This window comes from Cordyceps fumosorosea (genome assembly GCF_001636725.1).
Source record: "Cordyceps fumosorosea ARSEF 2679 chromosome Unknown scaffold_9, whole genome shotgun sequence".
NCBI classification, from domain to species: Eukaryota; Fungi; Ascomycota; class Sordariomycetes; order Hypocreales; family Cordycipitaceae; genus Cordyceps; species Cordyceps fumosorosea.
Window position 1 is genome coordinate 648059 of NW_017387309.1, and position 22830 is coordinate 670888.

At 56.1% G+C, this 22830-nt stretch overlaps 8 protein-coding genes across 8 annotated transcripts; 6 read left to right on the forward strand and 2 right to left on the reverse strand.

Moving 5' to 3' along the window:
• Positions 1–5159: 5159 nt before the first annotated feature.
• Positions 5160–6366, forward strand: ISF_04385 (NAD dependent epimerase/dehydratase family protein; the record flags this gene model as incomplete). Its single annotated transcript, XM_018847991.1, has 2 exons — positions 5160–5364; positions 5426–6366. The coding sequence occupies 2 exons, from the start codon at positions 5160–5162 to the stop codon at positions 6364–6366; spliced, it is 1146 nt and encodes a 381-aa protein (XP_018704947.1).
• A 1439-nt stretch (positions 6367–7805) lies between these two features.
• Positions 7806–8446, forward strand: ISF_04386 (hypothetical protein; the record flags this gene model as incomplete). Its single annotated transcript, XM_018847992.1, has 2 exons — positions 7806–7859; positions 7943–8446. 2 exons carry the CDS (start codon positions 7806–7808, stop codon positions 8444–8446), a joined length of 558 nt encoding a protein of 185 aa, XP_018704948.1.
• A 262-nt stretch (positions 8447–8708) lies between these two features.
• ISF_04387 (Aldolase-type TIM barrel) lies at positions 8709–9318 on the reverse strand (the record flags this gene model as incomplete). The annotated part of the gene is made up of 2 exons (XM_018847993.1): positions 8709–9152; positions 9244–9318. The coding sequence occupies 2 exons, from the start codon at positions 9316–9318 to the stop codon at positions 8709–8711; spliced, it is 519 nt and encodes a 172-aa protein (XP_018704949.1).
• A 1404-nt stretch (positions 9319–10722) lies between these two features.
• On the forward strand, positions 10723–12018 carry ISF_04388 (mitochondrial phosphate carrier protein 2; the record flags this gene model as incomplete). Its single annotated transcript, XM_018847994.1, has 3 exons — positions 10723–11016; positions 11105–11893; positions 11947–12018. 3 exons carry the CDS (start codon positions 10723–10725, stop codon positions 12016–12018), a joined length of 1155 nt encoding a protein of 384 aa, XP_018704950.1.
• Positions 12019–13414: 1396 nt separating this feature from the next.
• ISF_04389 (hypothetical protein) lies at positions 13415–13720 on the reverse strand (the record flags this gene model as incomplete). Its single annotated transcript, XM_018847995.1, has 1 exon — positions 13415–13720. One exon carries the CDS (start codon positions 13718–13720, stop codon positions 13415–13417), a length of 306 nt encoding a protein of 101 aa, XP_018704951.1.
• Positions 13721–14400: 680 nt separating this feature from the next.
• On the forward strand, positions 14401–14934 carry ISF_04390 (hypothetical protein; the record flags this gene model as incomplete). Its single annotated transcript, XM_018847996.1, has 1 exon — positions 14401–14934. The coding sequence occupies one exon, from the start codon at positions 14401–14403 to the stop codon at positions 14932–14934; it is 534 nt and encodes a 177-aa protein (XP_018704952.1).
• A 1861-nt stretch (positions 14935–16795) lies between these two features.
• ISF_04391 (ubiquitin hydrolase CreB) lies at positions 16796–19223 on the forward strand (the record flags this gene model as incomplete). Its single annotated transcript, XM_018847997.1, has 4 exons — positions 16796–16834; positions 16953–17093; positions 17165–17178; positions 17228–19223. The coding sequence occupies 4 exons, from the start codon at positions 16796–16798 to the stop codon at positions 19221–19223; spliced, it is 2190 nt and encodes a 729-aa protein (XP_018704953.1).
• Positions 19224–20611: 1388 nt separating this feature from the next.
• ISF_04392 (glycosyltransferase family 22 protein) lies at positions 20612–22468 on the forward strand (the record flags this gene model as incomplete). Its single annotated transcript, XM_018847998.1, has 3 exons — positions 20612–20630; positions 20713–21162; positions 21219–22468. 3 exons carry the CDS (start codon positions 20612–20614, stop codon positions 22466–22468), a joined length of 1719 nt encoding a protein of 572 aa, XP_018704954.1.
• Between the last annotated feature and the right edge of the window lie 362 nt (positions 22469–22830).

Below are 22830 nucleotides of genomic sequence, written 5' to 3' on the forward strand. Positions count from 1 at the left end.
GCTCGCCGTGGTCCAACCAGTTCGACCCGCCGCTGGACGAGGCCGGCGGCGCGGGCGGCGTGGGAGCCGGCGGCGCGAACGAGGGCGCGGGCGAGGGCGCGATACCGAGCGAGCGCGTGCGCAAGATGGAGGTCAAGGCCAACGAGGCGTTTGACGTGTACCGCGAGCTGTACTACGAGGGCGGCGTGAGCAGCGTGTACTTTTGGAACCTGGACGACGGCTTCGCCGGCGTGGTCCTGCTCAAGAAGTGTACGTCCCAACTCCCTTCTTTGGCAACCCCCCCCTTCCCGGGGATGCAAACCCCCGAACTGGTTCCATCTAGATTCTTCTTCTGTCCAATTAACACACACATGCTTAGCTTCACCGCCCGGCGGCGCATCCGACGGCGTCTGGGACTCGATCCACGTCTTCGAGGCCATCGAGCGCGGCCGCACCACGCACTACAAGCTGACCTCGACCGTCATCCTGTCCCTCGCTACCGCCGGCGGCGACCTCGACCTCTCGGGCAACATGACGCGCCAGGTCGAGCAGGACCTGCCCGTCGACGCGGACGAGAGCCACATCGCAAACGTCGGCCGCCTCGTCGAGGACATGGAGCTCAAGATGCGCAACCTGCTACAGGAGGTCTACTTCGGCAAGGCCAAGGACGTGGTCGGTGACCTGCGCAGCGTCGGCAGCCTCAGCGACGGCGCGCGCGACCGCGAGACGCAGCGCGGCATCATCGGCAGCATGCGCCGGTCGTGAGGGCCCGGGGAGGGGGATGGCGGGCCGGGGACGGACAGAGCGGCTGAAAAAGCAGGGACGTGGTGAAAGAAGGGGGGTTGAGAGGGACATAGACGATAGTTCGTGCGGATTAGAGGGTAGCGCGACTTGTCCGGTGATTGCATACCTACTTGCTCGTCTTGCAGCGTGGCTGGAAGGGCGGTTGGTCTTGTCTACATTCAGTTACAATATAACATATCATTTTTGCCGGCGACAGTCGAAAGAGTCTTTTGCGAGGTCTCAGTAACGGCCCGCTTCACACAGCGGTCTGCCTAGGCGAGCCGAAGCATGGAGAGACAGTCTCATCGACACCGTTATTAGGTCTCGAAGCATGGCGAGACAATCGGCGCTTACAATGTCTTAAGGCAAGCCTGGCTGTGTCGTTCGAGGGATCGCGTGTGCCCAAACCCACTAAACATGTTTCGTCGAGAGTTTTAGCGAGATACAATTGGGCATCTGGCAAACGGCGGGCAAGACGAAAGCGCTCGACAAGGAGAGGGGAATCTGCGAGGGCCTGTCGGTCGACCTGGCGACCCGGGGATATAAATGCCCGGCTTGCATATTCAATGATGGGTGTTAGTCGCCGATGTCGTCGATTGCGTCAGGCCAGCAACGGGATAGTTCGGTGGGCTTTGCCCCGAACTCATCAAAAGCAAACAAAACTATCGATCTACTGGTAATGCGGGCTATACACCGCGTGTCGGCGCTGGGTAGTGGGTGGTCGAGACAAAAGCCCGAGGGGGGTGATACCCTCTGCCAGCCAATTCCCCGGACCGACAACGGACCAGTAGTGTAAGTCGCGCTGAGACGGCACATCTATTCCTGATAAGGGGGTATTTGTGAGAAGGAGATGCCCAAGAATAGCAGCCATATCACGGCAGGAGTGGCCAAAATGGTGGGAGGGAGGCTGGCGCCACCGCCGATTGTGGGCTTGGCTTTCGGGTGATGGGACTGGCAAATGCGGATGTAGGTGCGCGACGCGCGCGCTGTGCCGGAAAAGGAAGATTTTTGGCTCGATTTCGTCCCTCCTCTTCCCTCTCAAAAACATGCCGCTCGGCCGGCAAAATGTTATCCTGAGTCAACCTCCATGTTTGAAAGAAGCCACGCGCCGCCAAGGGAACGACGGCAGGAAAATAGTTCGCCACCGAGTCAATGGGAAAAAGCAAAGATATCAACCGCAGTGGTCGAAAAGTCAATTGGCCGAGAGGTGTCCCCAACCGTCAGCATTTGCCGCGCTCTATATGTCTCAGACAAAGGACTCCTCGCCGTCCTGGGCGGAGACAACATTGTCGCAGACAAGCATCGGCGGAATTTGTCCATGATCGTGACGGCTCCAAGTATGGTGGCGTTCTGGAAGAAAGGTTGTCAGGCCACGCAAATTACCTCAACGAGCCTTTTTTGCCACTCTTGCTATTTTTTTTTTCTTGTTTGTGGAAGACTCCGCCTCCTTGCAGCAAGTGTTTTAGCTTTTCGTAGTCGGTGTTGCCGCCAGCGTGCCGACACCACCAACAAGACTCTCGTGCAGCAGAGGCATATAACAGACACGGACCTGTGATAGTTGGGCACTCGGCGGCGCGGGTTGTGGGAGGTGAAACGGAGCGACGATCCACCATGTGTAAGAGCCGTCCGCGGCTGACAACTGTTAAATTGGCTTCGTTCCGCGGGCTGGTGACGACGGCGCGAAGTTGTGCCTGGAGCTAGCAAAAAGCGAAAGAGACTATGCGAGCCTTCGTTGGCGACGGCATTCTTCTAGAACGCCTCATCGAAAACTGGGTGGGTGTGGTGATGTGGTACCTGCAGGTCCCTCGTACCCAATGGTCTAGCTTTCTGGTCGACAAGAGACGAGGAGGGTGTGGTGCTCCAGGAGGCAAAGTCTATTTGTCAGTCGAGAAGCAGGTATTGGTGGGCAGCCGCGTTCTTCATGGTGCCATATCTTAGACCTGCATGCCATGGCTGGTTGGACGGAGGCGCGGGCGCGTGCTAGGACAGGACAGAGGCGGGCGGAACGACTCCGTTGGGCTGGGGATGATCTGAGGACGGTTGCAATGAGATGTATAAATATATACATCGTATAAGCGAGCAATGCCATCGCCGGACCTATTGAGCCGCGTCAAGAACAAACCCGGCATCGAGTTGTTTGAGGCAGGTGGGAGATTCCAGGTCAGCCAGGGCGGGGCGGTGGGAGCAGAGCGGATCATCCAGGGAGCGACCAGTGGAGTCCGTGCTAATGTAGCGACACACCGCTCTCCACAGGGCTTGAAGGCTTGAGGCTTGAGCAGGTTGACGAGACGAGGGCATCAAGCAGCACTCGTCCAACTATTCGTACCTTGCTGGTAAGGGGATAAAGCCACCGTGTTGCCTGGCTTGGCTTATAAGCAAAATGATCATGTGTGTCTGACTTGGAAACTAGTAGAGTGCGCCACACAGCTGCAACCTGCACGCTGCAATGCGAGTCTAGATTGCAGCAGAGTCGACGATTCCAGACAGGGCTACAGATGGGGATGCACGAAATGCAGGTCAAAAAAAAAAACAAGAGGCCAACCCAGGCAGGTATCCCGAGAGGCGATTTCCGCCACTCAGGGCAGAGACTTTCACCGACAAGAGCTTGGATGTACAAAGCAATAGCCGAGTCTGCTTTCTTGGCGGGGAGAAATAATGATGATACTAGACGACACAAAAAAGGCAGGGAATACAGCAAAAATAAAAATGAAATAATGAAATAGGAACAGGATAACACCAGTCACTTGGCGACTTGGCCGGTCACAAGGCAACGGGCGGGTAGGCAGCGGCCCGCCTTTGGTGAGCGGAGACAAAGAGGTTTAATCTCCCGGGGCTGTCGAGCGCTGTCGTCATTTCATGTACAGCATAAAATGACAGTGAGTATTGGACGGCGCCTGTGTAGCACAAAAGAGAGTAACAACCCCTGCGGCTGACGTCTGTAGACTACCATGACAGAGGCTTATTTCGATCTTGTTTGTTTTTCATTTAACTTGTACGTAAAAAAGGGACGAAAGGAAGTGCCCGCGACACCGACACTTTACGAGGCACTCTTGAGGGGCGTGGGGTTGTTGTAGACGGTGGATCTGGTGGCCACAGGTGGCTCGCTGCTGGAGTCTGCAAGCTGGAATCGGAGGGGTTTTAGAGGCTATTAGTGGCCTTTAGCAGTTGGGCTAGGGGTAAAGGCCACTGTGGTTGCTGGAGGGCGGCTGGACGGTGCCGCGACAGATGAGCAAGACTCGTACTGAATAGTACTATGTATTGCCTCCTGATGGAGTCTGTGCTGCCTCATGTAACCTTTATTAAACTACAGTCACCAGATCCCGCACTTGCATATCACTTTTTGAATTAATCTAACAGCCATCTCAAGCCCACAACTGAACCTGACGACAGTGACGACGGCGAGCGACAGGGATCCCCCTCCCGCTCCATGTCGCACAGCTAGCGCTGCACCTCACTCCTGTCCTGCCCTGTCCAGCCCACTGCCTGCAGCCAGTCCCGTCCGCTGTCGAGGAAATCGAACTGCTGGTTTTGAATGAGTCGTGCTAGGTCATACCCAAATAATAAGGTGAAAAACGTAGGTCTACGGTACGGATAAGGTACACGGGAAACAACTTTACCTGGCCATACCTAAGCTTCTTGTTCATCTCGCCTGCTGCGCCGCTATCGCCCACCCGTCCGCGCCGTCCGCCCGTCGCCGAACCGCACCTGCTCTTGCACCGTACTAAACACTAAATAATAAAGACGCTCTGCTGCCCCTCCTTCCTGCCCTGTCCGTCCCACGCGTCGTCCGTCCCTCCTTGGCCAAACACTCGACAACATCCCGTCTCACCTTTAGTTCTCCCACTTGCAAACAACACCTCTGTGTTCGTTTATTAGAAGACGCATGCCGCCGCATCACCATCCTGTCCTCCCAATACCCACCTAGCCACCAATTCAGACAACCCCGTTTCGTCTACATCACATCGTCCAACACCAGCCGTCACAAACACCAGATCTTTCTGGTCTCCTAAACCTGTTAGTCAGTCCCGCCATGTTCCGACGCTCGTTTGTCGCATAAGTCAAGCTTTTTTGCCCTGTTGCCTTATTCTCTACCTACTTTACAAAACCTATCCCTGCCCTCTCTACCTCTTGTGCCACATCTCTAACCGCATGGTCCCAAAATAGCCTCGATACTCTGCCTCGACCCGATTCTCCATTGGCAGCCCGCTCAGCCCCGTTTCCAATCGCGCTTGACTTTCCAAAAGGAGCACGTCGGCGCCAAAGCATTTCGTTTCAGTTGTGGGCACTTCGGCTGCTGAGTCCGCGACCTTCGCCTGCTTTGAAAAGGCCTCCTGCATACCACTACTGCCGCAAACGCTCTCCTCGACAACCCGAAACCTCGAAGCGCCCACAACGACATGGCAGACGTCAAGCCTTCCGTCCTCATTGTGGGCGGTATGGGCTATCTTGGCCGGTTCCTCGCCCTCCACATCCACAAGAACAATCTCGCGTCCCAAGTTCGTCTGGTCGATAAGGTTCTGCCTCAGCTCGCCTGGCTAGCTCCTGAATTCTCCGAGGCGTGCTCCCAGGATAAGTTTATGCAGGCAGATGCTAGCAAACCCGGTATGTTTTGCACCAGCGAACTAGCGTTTGCGTTGGCACCAAGACTGTTGAATGCTAACAGCCTATTGCGCTCTAGATGGTCTTGCTAGAATATTTAATCGCCCCGATGGCAAAGAATGGGACTATGTTTTCAACTGCGGCGGCGAAACAAGATACTCCCAGGAGGACGAGGTCTACAAGCTACGATCGCTAAGCCTCTCTGTCGAGCTCGGCAAGGAGGCCGCCAAGCGCAAAGTCAAGGCATTTGTTGAGCTCAGCACTGGTATGGTCTACAAGTCGGACTCGGCACCGAGCAAAGAGGGCGATAAGCTCAAGCCTTGGAGCAAGATTGCCGTCTACAAATTGCAGGCTGAAGAGGAGCTAGCCAAGATTAGCGGCCTAAATCTCGCCATTGTGCGACTTCCACACGTATATGGCCCTTACGCTTCGCAATGGGTCGCCACTGCCCTATGCATGGCTCGAGTCTATCAGCACCTTGAAGACGAAATGAAGTGGCTCTGGACAAAGGACCTGCGCACAAACACGGTCCATGTTATAGACGCTACGCGAGCGCTGTGGGATATCGCGGCCTGGTACGACGCCGGCAAGAAGAACTGGGACGAGGCCGAGATGGGCAAAGTGCCGACATTCAACGTGGTGGACAAGTCGGCCACGACACAGGGCACCATGGCCGAGATTATCGGCGACATTTTCGGGATTGAGACTGGATTCCAGGGCCAGCTGGTGAGCACATTCGCTCGCCTGAACCTGGACAGTGTTGTCGACGACGTCAATGACGAGGTGCTGGGACCCTGGGCAGACCTGCTCAGCGATGCTGGCATTACTCGTCCAGGACCTCTGACACCATTCATGGAAAAGGAACTTCTTAAGGACACGGACCTGAGCATGGATGGAAGCAGACTAGACAAGCTGCTGGGATTTACGTACGAAAAGCCTAAGGTCACCAAAGAGCTGGTGGAGGAAGTCATTGAGAGCTACAAGCGGATGAAGTGGTGGCCTTAGCGACTATGAAGGATGACGGCGCGTCGATTTAGCGGCATTGCATTTGCGTACCTGAGCTACAAACAATAGGGCGAATGCAGGAGGGAACGTTTAAGATGATGATACAGATGAGTGTTTAAGACTTGCAGTAACGGTTATGGCGGTGACGGTGGGCCACGAGGGCGACAATGTATAATTAGAATATATCTGAGTCGAGCAAGGTCGAGCAAGGCAAGTAAGAGGGCCTTGTATATGAAGCTAGTAATTCAAGATGGCATCTAATGCGCTTGTGGGGTTGTTAAAACGAATGGTTTCAAGACGGATATTATTTCATTGTCTTGTGCTGGTTATGAGGCGAAGACAGGGGCGGGTGCAGCGGTGCAAGGATGTTTGATGCCGTGCAGACGACGACCAGGACAAGGAGCATGCGGCTGCAATAGTGGAGTATCGACATTTGGGCGGCAGATGAGCCGAATGCAGGGGATGCAGTGAGGAGCATTTCAGGGTTGTTGTATGGAATTAAAGTAGGAAAGGAGGGATGCAAGAGAAGAGCAAGAGAAGGGCACGAGAAGAAGTCAAGACGGTAAGATCTTTGAGATGGAGAGCGGAGGAGAGCAACTGGAGCGGAGACAGGCAAGGACAGAAAACGGGAAAACACTAGGATATGTGGTGGTATCATGGCAGGGCAGAATGCGAAATTACATCGACGTCGACCATACGAGCAAGCTTGTCCGTTTTATTCGGGGTTTGCCAACATGTCCGACTAAGCGGGCGGGAGTCGGGAAAAGGGTTGCAGTTGGGAACGGGAAAGGGGGTCGAGTTCCTAGCCGCACATAAACAACGGGTGCGGGGGTCACTTGAAGAGGAAACGGGGGTCAGTTTGCGAAGGCATTCCACGGCACGGTGCCTGGATAGTTATGCACGAGGGACTCGGGGGCTGGAGCGATGCTTGGCTCAGCCCTTGGACGAATGAAATGAGCCGAGGCCCAGACAGCTGCGAAGAGAGCACACGTTGTTCGGTTGCCCCTCAGCGGTCCGTTTAGAAGAGGGGTTGCAAGGCAAATGCCTGGAGCTAGGGGCCTTTTTAGCGTGGTGAGGGGAGGGGGATGCTCGCGCGGGGTTTGGTTGCTGGTTTACGTCTATGGCTGTTACCTAAAAGGTAGGTAGATGGAGATGGACTGGGGATTCCTTCTCTTGTTAAAAAGTCGCGGAGTTTCCTGTTTTTTTCTTTTCTTTTAATCCTCGATGACGCCGTTTGCTTCGCGCGATTGAGTGCTTCCTGTCCGTTCCCCTATTGATGACGACTCGAGTATAACATACATACCTTACCTTCTAGCTGCACTGCCCGCAATCAGCCTCATTACCCCGCAATACCTCTTCTTTAATTCAACAAAAATCCAAGCTTCCCTCCTCTTCCTCCATTTCACTTTTGAGAAGCTACCTTATACCCGTTCGCAATCATGGCCGCACCCCCTGAGAAGACGACCAAGAACCTCACCGGCAAGTGGAACGTGGTACGTGCCTCCCCCCCCCCCCCCCCCCCCCCCCGACTTCTCTCTTGTTTTTGCCGCTACTAACGTCAACACTTACAAACCAGAACTACACGTACTCGGACTCGAGCGAGCCCGGACTCATCATCCAGGGCATCAGCTACCTGGTGCGCAAGGGCATCCTGGCGGCGACCCTGACGCTCGAGACGAACCAGTACGAGGCGGCCCCCAACCCGCCCAACGAGGACGCGCCCGCCTGCTGGCACGTCGACATCGTGCAGTCGGCCTCGGGCATGAGCACCGAGGAGCGCCGCTGCCTCGACAACACGTTCCGCCAGCACTCGGACTGGCTCTTCGGCAACGTCCGCGGGCGGTCCACGTGGGTCGGCGTCGAGGACATCGAGGACGAGTACCTGAAGCGCGGGTGGCTGGTGGAGGGCGAGAAGGCGCTGATCCTGTCGCATGCGGAATCGGAGGACTACGGATGGGTGGCGGACCAGATCTGGGGCTTCCAGGAGGTGGACGGCCAGAGACGTCATTGCAGGAACATCGTGGTGGCCAAGGATGCGGAGCGCGCGGAGTTTCGCTTCGTGTATGACTATGAGGAGTGAGGGGTGATATTTGGCGGATAAGGGTCTTGAACATGGTGCCGTTTGATGGGCTGGAAGAAACTTGCACAAGTTTGATACCTATAAATGGGTAGATGCGGATATCATGATGCCCTCGCTCCTGCTTTTCGCTATATACAGTCTCGCGGTATAATTTTCCTCCCTCCCTATACTTTTTCTTCTCCCATATGCCACCCTCTTCTAGTTAAAGTGAAATCTTCTCCTTGTATAACAAAGTTCCATCACCGAGCGTCCCGCCAAGCTTTCACGCCGGCCTCCTCTTGACAAACTCCTCCAGGTCCTGCACCGTAGCAACGCCCAGCACGAAACGCCTGTTCTCGTCCGTCACGACCGCAAACTCCTGCTCCCAGGCACCTTTCCCTTCCCCGTCGCCGCCGTCGCCGTCGCCCCGGAAAAAGGCCTCGAGCTCCTCGAGAGGCGTCTGCATGGTGATGACGCGGTAGGTGCGTCCGCGGCGCTGAAACCGGGTCATGGCGGCGGACAGCGGGTCGGCGGGACCGACGCGGCCGGCGTCGAGCTGGGCGCGCAGCCGGGGCACGGCGACGTAGCCGAGGAGCGCGCGGGTGGCGGCGTCGACGACGGTGAGGTGGGTGTAGTCGCGCTCAAAGGCGGACTGCAGCGCGTCGGAGACGGTGTCGGCAGGGGTGAGGGAGAGCGCGGCGGGGGGGTCGAGGTCCTCGACGGTGGCCTGGGTTTGGTGCTGTCAGTAACGCGTTCCGGAGAAGAGGGCAGGTTGGTGATGGAGGGAGATTCGGCATTTTCTTTTTTCTTGGACGTACCCCGCGGTAACGCGCAGCCCACTGCGAAGTGGATTTGCTGCTGCCGGGAGTGGCGGCGGCAGCTTGTGAAGCCATGGCGGCAATTATATAGGAAGATCAGTAGATAGAGGTGGGATTCGGTGGGGAGAGAGGCCTAAGGCTGCTCTTCAAGGCGAGTTGAGGGGATATGCAAACGTTGGAAATGCATCCATCATGGTGTCCCCGCCACTGTCGCAATAATTTGACATGGGTGGGGCACGCCAATGCGCTTCTGCTATTATGTCAATCGCATCTGCATTTTTGGCGAAAAAGGTGAAATTTATTTTATATGCATAGGGAGTCAAAAAATGGTAGGATATATGGCGGTTGAGTTCGCTCATTTTATCAAATATTTGAATTCTTGGGTTCTGAGAGAGGAGCGCAGGGTTATGTCGCCTCGAAAAAGCCTCAGACGCACATGCTGATGGAATCCCAGACGAAATACGATATAACAGAAAAGACGATGATCTAATGAGTCACACTCTTCATTGAACTTCGTTTCTGCAATCTTACTCGCCCCGAAAAATCAGTTCTAGAGAACCGCCCGGCCAAGCTGTCGGAGGCGGTCGGAGCTCAGTGCGGGCCAGTCCGGCGCGCGCCCCACAGGAGCTCCGTATATTGCGAATGGCCTCGTGAGCAAGTCAGATCTCTATACTCTGGGGCCATGTGGGATATTTCGGAGACATTTTGATAGTAGCTGGATTCATTGATTGGAATGCTGTAGGAAGCCCTCGACTGAACGATGCAGGCACCCCAAAAGCCCCGCGGCTTAACGGGTGTCAATATGAGCGCCGGAGCTGTATGAAACCATAGAAACCAAAACGACACTGTAAGCATCAGAACCCGGTCATGAAATGGCCGTAAACCAAGAACGAACCTAGAACATCCACACGTTGTGCCACTGGCCGCGGCTGGCCAGTCGTTGATGTCACAAATGTCAGGCATTCAATTAAAGAGGAGATAGATACCGCAGAAGGTGTGTGTTGCCTGGGCCACGCTACCAGGCTGGCTGGCTGGCTCCCTTAACTCCGGGGCAACGCCTGACTTTCGGCAAGTTGCTCTGGCGAAACCTACCCAGCAGCGCAGCCTCCTTTGCATCTCGTCTCGTAGATTGGGCTTGCACGTTTTCAATTCAATTGGGAGCTCGTAATCTTCAGCTTGTATACCCAAGGTCCAATTTGATACCCATATTGCCAGGGCCCCTCGTCAAGCATCGCGACGTCACTTTGGCCTCAACTCGGCACCTCCCAAAATAGCTCCTCCAACTGCTGTCCTTCTCCACAAAACTCGTCCTGCCCAGCTCATGCCGGTTTAAGCTGTCTCTCGTTTTCGCCGGCGGTATTTATTTCCTCTTCCTCCTCCCGCATCCCACCTGCTCCAATTCATCAACTAACCGCCAGTCATTGGCCAACCTCACCACTCACTCCTTTGTACCTCTCTCTCCTCGTTTCATCAGCAGCAATGGCCCCTTACTACCCGTCTCTCGACGCCATCCACGGCGCCGCCATATACACGCCATCCGCCGGAGCCCGCCTCGCGCACGGCCGACCGACGCCGTACCAGGCCCGGCCGGAGCTCTACGGCGCCGCCATGTCCGTCGTCGAGGACGCCAAGGACAAAGCCAAGAAACTGAGCGCCGAAGCGCAACGCGAATTCGATCTCGCTGCCGGTCGGGCGAGTAAGTCGACGGGCAAGATGGAGCTGTACTCTGGCTCGTACTACGCCGCCTGCACCTTTGGCGGTCTCATGGCCTGTGTAAGTCAAGAGCGCTCGATTACATGGTCGCAAAAATCCCAATTCACCCAAGAGGAGCGCCTCTGCCTAACACGCGACCATATCCCAGGGTCTCACCCACGCCGCCGTCACCCCGCTCGACCTCGTCAAGACGCGCCGCCAGGTCGACTCCTCGCTGTACAAGAGCAACGTCCAGGCCTGGCGCACCATCTACCGCGCCGAGGGCGTCCGCGGAATCTTCACCGGCTGGTCGCCAACCCTGCTCGGCTACTCGGCCCAGGGCGCCTTCAAGTACGGCTGGTACGAGTACTTCAAGAAGACCTACGCCGACCTCGCGGGTCCCGACGCCGCCGCCCGCTACAAGACGGGCCTGTACCTGGCCGCCTCGGCCTCGGCCGAGTTCCTCGCCGACATCGCGCTCTGCCCGTTCGAGGCAGTCAAGGTGCGCGCGCAGGGCACCATGCCGAACCCGTACGCCGGCGCGGCGGACGGCATCCGCAAGGTGGTCGCGGCCGAGGGCGTCGCCGGCCTGTACAAGGGCCTCTACCCGCTGTGGGGCCGCCAGATCCCCTACACGATGATGAAGTTTGCCTCGTTCGAGACCATTGTCGAGATGATGTACGCGCGGCTGCCGGGCCAGAAGACCGACTACGGCAAGGCGGCGCAGACGGCCGTGTCCTTCTCGGCGGGCTACCTGGCGGGCATCCTGTGCGCGGTGGTATCGCACCCGGCGGACGTCATGGTCAGCAAGCTCAACGCGAACCGCGCGCCGGGCGAGCCGTTTGGCGGCGCGGTGACGCGCATCTACAAAGACATTGGCTTCGGCGGGCTGTGGAACGGCCTGCCGGTGCGTATTGTCATGATTGGCACCCTGACGGGTCTGCAGTGGATGATATATGTAAGTGCGGTTCTGTTCTTGGGGTGTAGGAATTCGTGACTAACAACGCGCAGGACTACTTTAAAATCTTCATGGGCTTCCCGACCACGGGAGGCGCAGCTCCTCCCGCCGAGCAGAAGAAGTAGGCATGATGTGGTGGGTTGGTGCTGCTCCTTTGACCTTGTACTTGTTAGTCCTATATGCTTTGTTGTCTGAATACTATGAAGAGAGCTTCTCTATTGCAATATTCTAGGAACGAGCTTTTCCATGCGCCCACCTGGTTCAATGTATGGCAGCATGGCCGGAAGATTGAGTGCCGAACCCGTAGATTACGTGAACTCGGAGCAGCGAAGTCGAGGTCGGTATCTGTCTCCATATAGTAGGATGGTTTATCCGGAGCCAGTGCTTTGTACATAGATGGCGACGAGAAAAGCCCTGGCTTCTTTATGGTGCATCGTACGTGGTGGCCAGCCGGCCGGTATCTTTTGCACAACGACTACTACCTCCAACAAGCCCAGAAATCATGGCCGTGGCAAAAACATCAGAGGTGCTGGGTATGCGGGATGTTTGTTGCGACTTTGCCGTCAGCATACTTGGCAGCGAGCGGGATTGGCTGGTGTTGACGGGGAATAAGCCACCACCGACGTCGATGGCTTCCGGTGTGGAGGGGAGGACGGGCCGATAAGTTGGCAAAGGGACATTTATAGGCCACGCTCGACCATGGGGCGATATCCGAAATGTATCATGGTTGGATATGTCGCCGGTGATGAGTACAATGCATGCATAACGCAGAGGGAATCAGGCCATGGTAAACCCTGGACCTGCACGAGCCCGCATATACGCAGCTGCCTTATTTGACAATAGATGCATGCATGCGTAAAGGCTCTTTATCTAGGACCAGTAGGAGTGAGGTTAAATGTCCCAGCTCCAGAAGCACCCATAATGCAGATCCCTCATCGGTACAGTTCCCCTCCTCTTCGACTCAACACGCCACCACATCATCAAACACAAACACACTCTAATACAGGTACATCTACTGACCTTGCATGATACGAATCAGAATTTAATCCATCATCCCTCAGAGAAAAGATCCTGCAGCCCACCAAATATCCCATGCCCGCGGCCAAGAAAATACCCGCCACGCCAGAACAGGCTGCTCTCTTCCAGACGCTCGCCATCGGCCATACGCCGTGCAACGCCATCTGGCTGGAGGATGGGACCAGTTACAACATTACCGGGCCGGACCGCGAGGAAATGACTGCCGATTTTTTTCAAGCTCCTGGAAGGCAATATGTCTGATCAAGAGTTTGCGGACAAGTGGCAAAGGTTGAAATACCCCGACAGGCCGATGCGAGGAGACCTTTAGGAGGGGGTCATAGACTTTGACAAGGCTAGCCTTACATGAACTCTCACACAAGCTCTCTGAGCAAAGCATCTCACATAACACCCGGCAATCCTTGTAGCATCTCTCTTCAACTGAAACGCACCAGATATCGTTGACCCTCATCAATAAACAAACAAAAAAAACAAGTGACCGCCCAGCTAGCAGCTGCATCCGCAGTCCTTGCAGCGGCCTCCCCCGCACGACTCCTTGCTGCCGCAGTCCCTGTTGCGCTTGCAGCTCTTCCAGTCGCTCAGGGGGCCGCCCTTGGTCGTCCAGCACCAGGGGCCCGACCAGTTCATGTCGCAGCGCTTGAAGCACCACCCGGACTTGGAGCAGCCGTTGCCGCCGCCCTGGAAGCACCCGCGCTTCTCGAGGGCGTGCCGCTCGTCGGGGGGCAGGGCGCTGACCGGGTGTTCGCGGCAGACGCGCACGGCGTAAGGGTCGACGCCGTCGGGCACGTCCATGACGCCGAGGACGCCGCAGAAGGCTTCGGCCTCGGCGTAGGAGAGGTCGCCGCGGGCGAGCGCGGTCGCAAGGGGAAGAGCCGGGAGGATGAAGACGAGGCCAAACTTCACGTTCGAGGAAGAAGGAGAAGAGGACAAAGAGGTGAAAGAGTATGTAGTTGAGTTCCTCTCTCTCTCTCTGTAAGCTCCGACGAGGTGATAAATGCTGCTTATAAAGACGCAACTTTGAAGGGGATCGGAAAACCTCTTTATAATCGCGCTACACGCCAATTTTCGACAAAACATGACATGATCTAGATATTGTTTCAGTCTTCCGTATTCATTACTCTACATTATTGGCGTGCTATCTGCAATCGCAACCGGTGAGCCTCTGCTCGAGCGCCCGATACTCTCATCCGTCTATGCCAAGCCGCAGGTAATTGCATTCAAAAGGGGTTCGGAAGAGATCTTGCGTCTATTGATTGCATCTAGAGCGAGAGCTATCATGTCTTGCCTGCAAGAACTCCCCGCTCAAGACCTTGGCTGTGTTACATGACGAGCAATGCCAACATCCGCTGCTAGGGATAAGTACTCGCGGTGAGGGCACCATTCCATGAAGCTGTAGACAGGCGAAATCGCTTCTTATTTCTCTTTACCTAACTTGTTATCCTTTGCGCAACATTCGACGTGGGGCCCCAAAGATGAAGCTTTCCCTTTCCATCTGCGCCGCCACCAGCCTTTTGCAGACCGTCGTCGCCGGCAATTACGACTTCCTATACTACACCGATCTAGGATGCAACAGCCGAGCCTTTGGCTGCCGCGCGATCGACCCCTGGGTCTGCTGCGGCTCGCCACCGTCGGCATCCAACTATAAGACCGTCAAGACCAATGGGGGCAGCGCCTCCGCCGTCGTCCTCTTCACCTACGACGTTGACGGCCACTGCGGCAACTGCCAGTCCACGGCCATCCTCGGCAAGTGCTACCTCAACTACCCGTTCTCCAACGGCGTCATCATCGCCGTCAGCAACCCCTGCCAAGCGTGGAACGCCAAGTTGTTGGCGGCCGATGATGGCGGCGGCGTGCGGTGCAATGGGAAGGCGGCCCTCAACTTTGCCTCGGTGAACGGCGTCAATTACACACTGCCACAAGGTGTGGAGGACGAGATCGGTAAGGACCTCGTGGACCTTGGGGACGAAGAGTTTGGCATCAAATGGGCCCATCTCAGAGATGATTGAATGCGTAGTGAGGTTGCAGGAGCCTTGCTCCGGTTCGCTCGCTAACTGTGTAGTGTCTTACATATGTAGTTGGTACAATAGACGCTTTTTGGCCTGTACGGTCCTAGATCTCGTAACGAACTTGATTGACTGGCAAGTATTAGACGGCAGTTATAGAGTGACCTTGATTCGTTCTTCCGTGGTTATGAAGGATCCTCTTCCGAAGGTCGAGCCTAGATGGGGTAAGTGAGTGTCGTTGGTGCAACTCTCCGACCAGACGGGGAGTTTTGTGGTGTACGTTTCGCTAGGCGTAAGCTTGGCCCTTGTGTCATGCGTTGATACTGCTGTACCATTGAGTTTCTTGTTGCATGGCTTTAGCCAGTTCGTTCCCTATTAAGTACAGTCAGTTGCTGTTAGCTGCGGAAGGGGCCAGCTGGCTCGTATGACTGGCGAAACGCCCAACTGGTTTGGTCATTTCTAACCCTGGTAGTGCAGAATGCGCGGGGTAACTAGTGGCTGGAATGATGGGATGGTGGGATGGTGGGATGGTGGGTGGGTGGATGGGTTGGGGCTGAATCGCGGGTGTCATGATGCGTGGTTGAGGAAGTTGATGGCGTGGAAGTGGTGTGAGGGATAAGTGAAGTCGGTTCGCTTCATTCACAACTGCCATGTACCGAATTGTTAGTGCCCCGCACCATTCGTGGCAGGTTCGAGTATCCTTGGTACCGTCATATGTCAAGAAGAAGTCGATTGGGTGTCGCAGTGGCTGATACTGCTGGCAGAACTTTGTTTGCAGGATGCCGCATGAAGCCTGAAACGACAAAACAATAAAACCTTATTGAACATCATACCAAGTAGTTACATATTATCAGCAGCGTGCAGGCATCAAGCATTGTCGTCGCAGCTCCCCCAGTGGCTTGCGTTCGGACTAGGCTAACGTAGGCTCCCCCACTGAAGGCCCCGTGGCTCCCCTGTAAAACTCTCGAATCCCTCACAAGGTCCCCCAGTAACCCCCCAAAACGCCGACAACTAGTTGGATGGGTACCTCCGCGCTCCCTACTGAATACATATAAAACACATGTATCTTATCTTACCTTAGGTAATCCCCGTCCAATAGCGCAGCACCCGCAGCCTGACTTGTTGGTCGGCTGCCTTGCTTGCCTCGCAATCTTCAGCTGCCTCATGCTCGGCGTCCTTTTGCATCCCTCCATTTTGCGAATCGCCTCTGGTCTATTTTTCTCCTCCCCTTCACCTCGTCTCGTTTCCGACTTTTTATCTTCGCCTCTCACCATCCATCCCACTCATGCGCCTTGGCAATTCAGGCACACCCCGGCCCGCTGTACCAGCACCCTAACCCAAGCCACAGCCACCAAACAGTTTGATTTGCCCTGGTCACAGCCTCAGCCCGCGGTCCCTACTTTACCACTGTTAGCAGCGCAATTTACAGTACAGAACTGCTGCAGAAGACCTCCCATTGATAACTGGTGCTCCAAAAGTCTCACTTTACCCTCCCCGGCCAGCCCCAGCTCGCCTCCGCATTTCATAACTCCGCTCACCACGCCCGTCTTGCTCTGGCTCTCACATCGCTCACCCACAACGACATCTTTACCACTTCTCTCGTCTTCCGCTTCCGCTGACAGTCGCCACCCTTTCGTCTTCTCTTCCGACCATCCTACGAATGACCGTCTCCTCCCAGCAATTGTCCACGTCCTAGAGCAGGACTCGCGCTGCTGCTCGCCGTCAGCCTCGCCTGGCCGCGCCCCAGCTGAGGCCCTTGACCACCAACCACCGACCACGACGCAAACACCACGTCTCCCCGCAGACTCACCTTCCGCATCTCTGCCCACCCTGACGCCGTGCGCCCTTGCGCTCCCTTGCCGTGATGCCTAGCCTCTTTAACAAGATCAAGGGCACTGGCACGGTATGTCCGCCCTTTCCCGCCCGCATCAGCCGCCCCAATTCCGCATGCGCTTTTGCGGGTCGAAGCGTCACCATCACCAAGTCGCCCAACGCTGACCAACTGAACCGAACCCCTCTAGCCCTCCACCACGCCCACTGCCAAAGATGCTCCGCCCAAGAAGAATGATATCACTACCGAAGTCACTCCTCTCGAGAAGATGCTGCAAAACGCCGGAGCACTCACTCAAGACGGTCGCGACAGATTCCTAGGCTTCGAAAACGTGAGTAGATCCGATCTGAGACAGCATATCGCCCCCAACTCCTCAACCAAAGCTAATTTTCTGCCATTTAGTTTGGAAATACTTGGTAAATAGGGCCTCTCGACATTAATGCCTACACTATTAACCCTACCTAGCTACTGCAACTCCATCGTCCAAGCCCTCTTCCACTCCGACCAATTCCGCGAAGGCGTCCTCAACTACCCATCTCTATCCCCGACCGATACCCCCAACGGCCCTCCATACAAGCCAAATGTCACCATTCGACCGCCAGTCACACCCGCTACGCCTGCCACGCCGCAAAAACAGCCCAAGCTATCAACATCTCAGGCTCTCAAGCACCGTCAAGCCCTTGGCGCGGGTCCGCCCATCCCTGGCCAGCCGCCTATCAAGCCAGAGGACAAACCCGACACGCCAGAATACAAGAAAAAGCAGGCCATGCTCAAGGGTCCCATTCTCGAGCTCGCGCAGGAGAGCCGCGTGCCCTATGGCATGGACGAATGCACATTCACTGGGCTCAAGGACATATTCATGGCCCTCACCCAGAGCAGCTCCAGAACTGGCGTCCTGAGCCCCCAACGCTTTCTGGAAATCTTTAAACGCGATAACGAAATGTTCCAGAGCTCAAATCATCAGGATGCCCATGAATTCCTACGACTCGTCCTCACAGACGTAATTGCCAGCGTGGACAATCATGCCAAGCATATCCAAGACCAGGTTGCCACAAACGGCTCGTCCGAATCTCTGCACAACGGTCTCTCCGTGGGACTTGGACCTGGTTCCTCGTACAACTCGCCAGGTACCGGCTGGGTACACGATGTTTTTGAAGGCGTCGTGACGTCAGAAACAAAATGTCTCACCTGTGAAACAGCATCACAGAGAGACCAGACCTTTTTGGACTTGTCCATTGCCCTAGACGAGCACAGCTCTGTCACATCGTGCCTGCGCAAGTTCTCTGCCGAGGAAATGCTGTGCGAGAGAGACAAGTTTCAGTGCGACCATTGCGGTGGTCTGCAAGAGGCCGAAAAGCGCATGAGGGTCAAGAAGCTGCCCAAGGTTCTCACCCTGCATCTCAACCGCTTCAAATACACGGAAGACTATAGTCGTGTCCAAAAGCTGTTCCACAGGGTTGTATATCCCTACCATCTACGCATGTTCCACACTGCAGACGAGGCCGAAGACCCAGATCGCCTTTACGAACTCTACGCCGTCATTGTTCACATTGGTGGCAATGGATATCACGGGCATTATGTCTCCATCATCAAGACTAGAGACCGCGGCTGGCTCTTGTTTGACGATGAGATGGTCGAGCCTGTGGACAAGCATTTTGTCCGCAATTTCTTCGGTGACAGGCCCGGAATGGCCACTGCTTACCTCTTGTTCTACCAAGAAACGACATTTGAAAAGGTCCGCGCTGAGCAAGAAGCCGAGGGTAAAGAAGAAGTTCGACTCGCGACGGAGGCCGCCAACATTGCGCATGAGGAAAGCGACAAGGCAGACGAAACACCTCTGTCTCGGCAACAGACACAACCGATACCTGTGCTAGCTGAGCAGAACCAATTGTCCAACTTGGCGCATGCCAAAACAGCGCCAGACCTAACGGCACGCCCGCCACTTACAAACCAAGCCTCGGTCCCTTCGACGCCAGCTGTCCCATCAACATTGACGCCCGCTAAGTCAAAAGATGAGCTAAAGCGAGAGAAGAAGGAGCGCGAAGCTGCGGAAAAGGCTGCTCGCCAGCAAGAAAAGGAAGAACTGAAAGCCAAGGACAAGGAAATAAGAGAGTATGAGAGAAAGCGCCGCGACCAGGCCATTTCCATGATCCAGGCTAAACGACAAGAGCAAGAGCAGCTGGAGAAGGTGATGCAGGCCAGCAAAAAGTCAGCCGCCAAGGAAGACGATGCGCGGAAGAAGGAAGAGGGCAACGGCGGTGCGTTTGGCTTTCTCGACCGTTCGAAGCGTGGCAGCAAATCGGGCAGCCGTAAAGCATTCGGACTCTTCAGCAAGGACCGAAACGGCGACGATGCCGCCGGCGACGTGGTCGTCAATGGTGACGCACCTGAGAAGGAAAAGACAAAAAGCCGCTTGAGCATAGGCCTAGGGCGCAAGAAGAGCACCAATCTTTTGTCATAGCGCCAGAGTATTAAGGCTTGCAAGGTTTTAACGGAGCAAACTATTCATCATTTGCGGTTGGTGTTTTGTACAATTTGGATATATTTTGCTTCCTTTTTTCTACATGTTTGTTTGCAGGGCTTGGCGCCTTGCCTGGTTGAGTAGAAAACAGCGGCGTCACATTGTCTTGGGAGCGAATTTCTTTTCGAATCAATCTTGACCGGGTTGGATGCGTCAATACTAGATTCTTTGTAACCAGATTTGGGAGATGTAGTCAGGTAATCGATTGTACTACAAGGCATGTGCTATTTGAAGCGTGGGTGGGATGAGAAATAACCTTTTGACGCCTCGGTGACGGACGGCGCGCGTAATGAACGTAACAGGGTAGTTGAATACATGAAAAAGAAAAAGAAATGTTACGGCAAGATTGAAGACAGTGAAGAGAAACAAGAGAAACGACAAAAAAGGAAATGCAACTTGGCGAAGTTGTCTGGACTAACCGCGGATTGAACGCGGGACCTTTCCGAGTACACGCTTAAACATGCGAACGGAAAATCATACCACTAGACCATTAGCCCGTAGATGGTTATTGCTAGAGGTACTTAATTACAACTAAGTGATATACTGTGGAGCGTGTGAGTGCACTTCAGCTAGTAGTCACAGGAACCAATGGAGCAGCGAAGAGGACAAATAGGGTTGAAAAACAAGTGAAACTACTACAGTGTCTCGGGACTTTGTTCAAAAAGGTACAAGGACAAATTGGTGGTGTTGTTGGGAGAAGTGAAAGGGTGAGTGAGGACAAGATTCTCTGCCAAGAATCTGAAGCTGGCGTCTACACCGCGAAGTCTATCAGAGCAAACCAGTGTTCAAGCGTGAGTGGAATAAAATGGGGGCAGTTTCTATTGCTATTAATTCGTTGTTCTTGAAAATTCGGTAGAAGATGCGTTGACATATTGTACGTCACTTGACATTGTTGATTGATTATGCATGTCAGCTTTCTGTATAAGTCGGCCCACGACTCCATCGTCAGGGACAGGCTGTGCGCCCTACGAAGATGCCAATTTGAACAACCAGAGCATCATTCTAGAAAGCCAAAGCGAATATTAGCATTATAGCAAGCTTCTTTTAGAAGGACGAAATGTGTCTGTTGCGATGAGCCGAAACATTTGTGCCGAAGACTGAGACTCCACCCATCTCCCTTCCCTGCGAGATTAGCGCCACCTATTTCAGATCTCGCAACCTCACCTCTCAAACGCCAGCTATGCCGCGTGTAATACCAGCCGCCACGACCCATACATAATCTCTCCATATCAAACCCTCAATTCCAAAGTTTGCCGCGACTGGACACGCACGTTTTCAACAACCGCGCTCCCCCCGTCTGCGGGCCTCCTTCCCCATCCCAGCCCACCATGGCGCCGAACCCCTTTGGTATGAACTTCACCCCGTCCAAACGCCAACGTCCACCACATTATCGCCGCTCGTTTTCTCACTAACCCGGCCGGAGGGACAGACCTCGCGCTCGACGCGCTGCTCTTCGCCGTGCCGCTCGCGCACCTCCTCCTCGCGCCGCACACCAAGGTCGAGGAGTCCTTCAACCTGCAGGCCGCTCACGACGTGCTCGTCTACGGCACGCCCACCTCGCCCGCCGCGCTGACCGCCGCCTACGACCACTTCACCTTCCCCGGCGCCGTCCCGCGCACCTTTGTCGGCGCCGTCGTGCTCGCCGGCCTCAGCCAGCCGCTCCTGCTCGCCGGCGTGACGAGCTTCGCCCGCGCGCAGCTGCTCGTCCGCGGCGTGCTGGGGGCGCTCAACGCCGCGAGCCTGCTCGTCTTCCGCCGCGCCCTGGACGGCGCGTTCGGTAGGGGCGCGGGCCGCTGGTGGGTGCTGCTGGTGGTCGGCCAGTTTCACCTCATGTTCTATCTGAGCAGGACGCTGCCCAACATGCTTTCCTTTGGCCTGAGTATGTCCCTACACCCACCCCGCGTGAACACGACTGACTGGCTGACGACTGCAAAGCTACGCTCGCTTCTGCGTTTCTCCTGCCCAAGGCGACGCCCGCCCTCGCGCGCGCGCGCCAGAACCAGGCCCTGCTCCTGCTCGTCCTCTCCGCCGCCGTCTTCCGCGCCGAGACCGCCCTGCTTCTCGGCAGCACCTGCCTGCTGCTGCTCCTCCGGCGCCGCGCCGCCCTCCGGCAGCTCGTCCCGCTGCTCGCCGCGCTCTCCCTAGGCGCGCTCGCGCTCAGCGTGCCCGTCGACTCGTACTTTTGGCAGCGCCTGCCGCTGTGGCCCGAGCTCGCCGGCTTCTACTACAACGCCGTGCTCGGCTCCTCCTCCGCCTGGGGCACCTCGCCCTGGCACCACTACTTCTCCTCCGCGCTGCCGCGGCTGCTGCTCAACCCGCTCGCGCTGCCCCTCGCCGCTTTTTCGCTGTCGCGGCCGGCCACGGCGCGCGCCGCGGCGGACCTCGTCGCGCCCAACCTGCTCTTCGTCGCCGTCTACTCGGCGCAGCCGCACAAGGAGGCGCGCTTCATCTTCTACGTCGTGCCCGCGCTGGCGGCGGCCGCCGCCCTCGGTGCCAACTACGTCTTCACCCGGCGCGCCAAGACGCTCGCCTACCGCCTCGCCGCCCTCGCGCTGCCGCTGTCCGTGCTCGCCTCGCTGGCCGCCAGCGCCTCCATGCTGCTCGTCTCCTCCCTCAACTACCCCGGCGGCGACGCCGTCACCCAGCTCTTGCGCCTCGCGCACGCCTCCTCCGACACCGCCACCGTTCACGCCGACGTCCTCACCTGCATGACCGGCCTCACCCTCTTCGGCCAGAACCCGCACGGCCTGCCCCTCGCCTACATGGCACCGTCACCGCAGCTCCCGCCCGGCGTTACCCCGCCGCTGCTGCTGTTCGACAGGACCGAGGACGAGGCGGCGCTGGCGCGGCCCGGGTTCTGGACGCGCTTCGAGTACCTGCTCGTCGAAGACCCCGCCAAGGTCCTGGGCGGCCAGTGGCGCACCGTCGGGGTCGTGCACGGCTACGACGGCATCGAGGTGCTGCGGCCCGGCCCGGCGGCGGCGGACGACAACGAGGGCGGCGAGGACGGCATGCCGACGCCGCCGCCGCCCGTGCTCGGCCGCGCCCTCGTCGTGCGCAGGGTTCGCGAGTTTGTCCGGGCCTTGACCCGCGGCTGGTACGCCGGCCCGCGCATGGCGCCGCGCATCCACATCATGCAGCAGGTCAGAGCACAGTCGAGCCCAGGAAAGGCGGCGACAGCATAATAGCGAAGCTATCACAGCAACAACATCATGTATAATATAAATACCTAATTGCACACCTTTATTCACTTCAAGACTTGCTTTTTTGATGACCTTTTTTTCCTCGTATTATATTGGCAGCAGCGGTATATATGAAAATGAAACAAAAAACTGCCCAACATGAGTAATAAAGATATATGCGCCCGTCTTGGTCGCTGCTCGAATCCGCGTGCAAAGAAAACACTACAGCAGAAAATGCAGACGAAAAAAAAAACGCCAAAGCTGTGTCCCAGAACAAAAAACTACAACGGCGAACGCACCATGCAAGGCCGTGGAAAAAAGACTGACATCTCGTGTCGCTCATCAAGTGAAATCCTCCATCCATC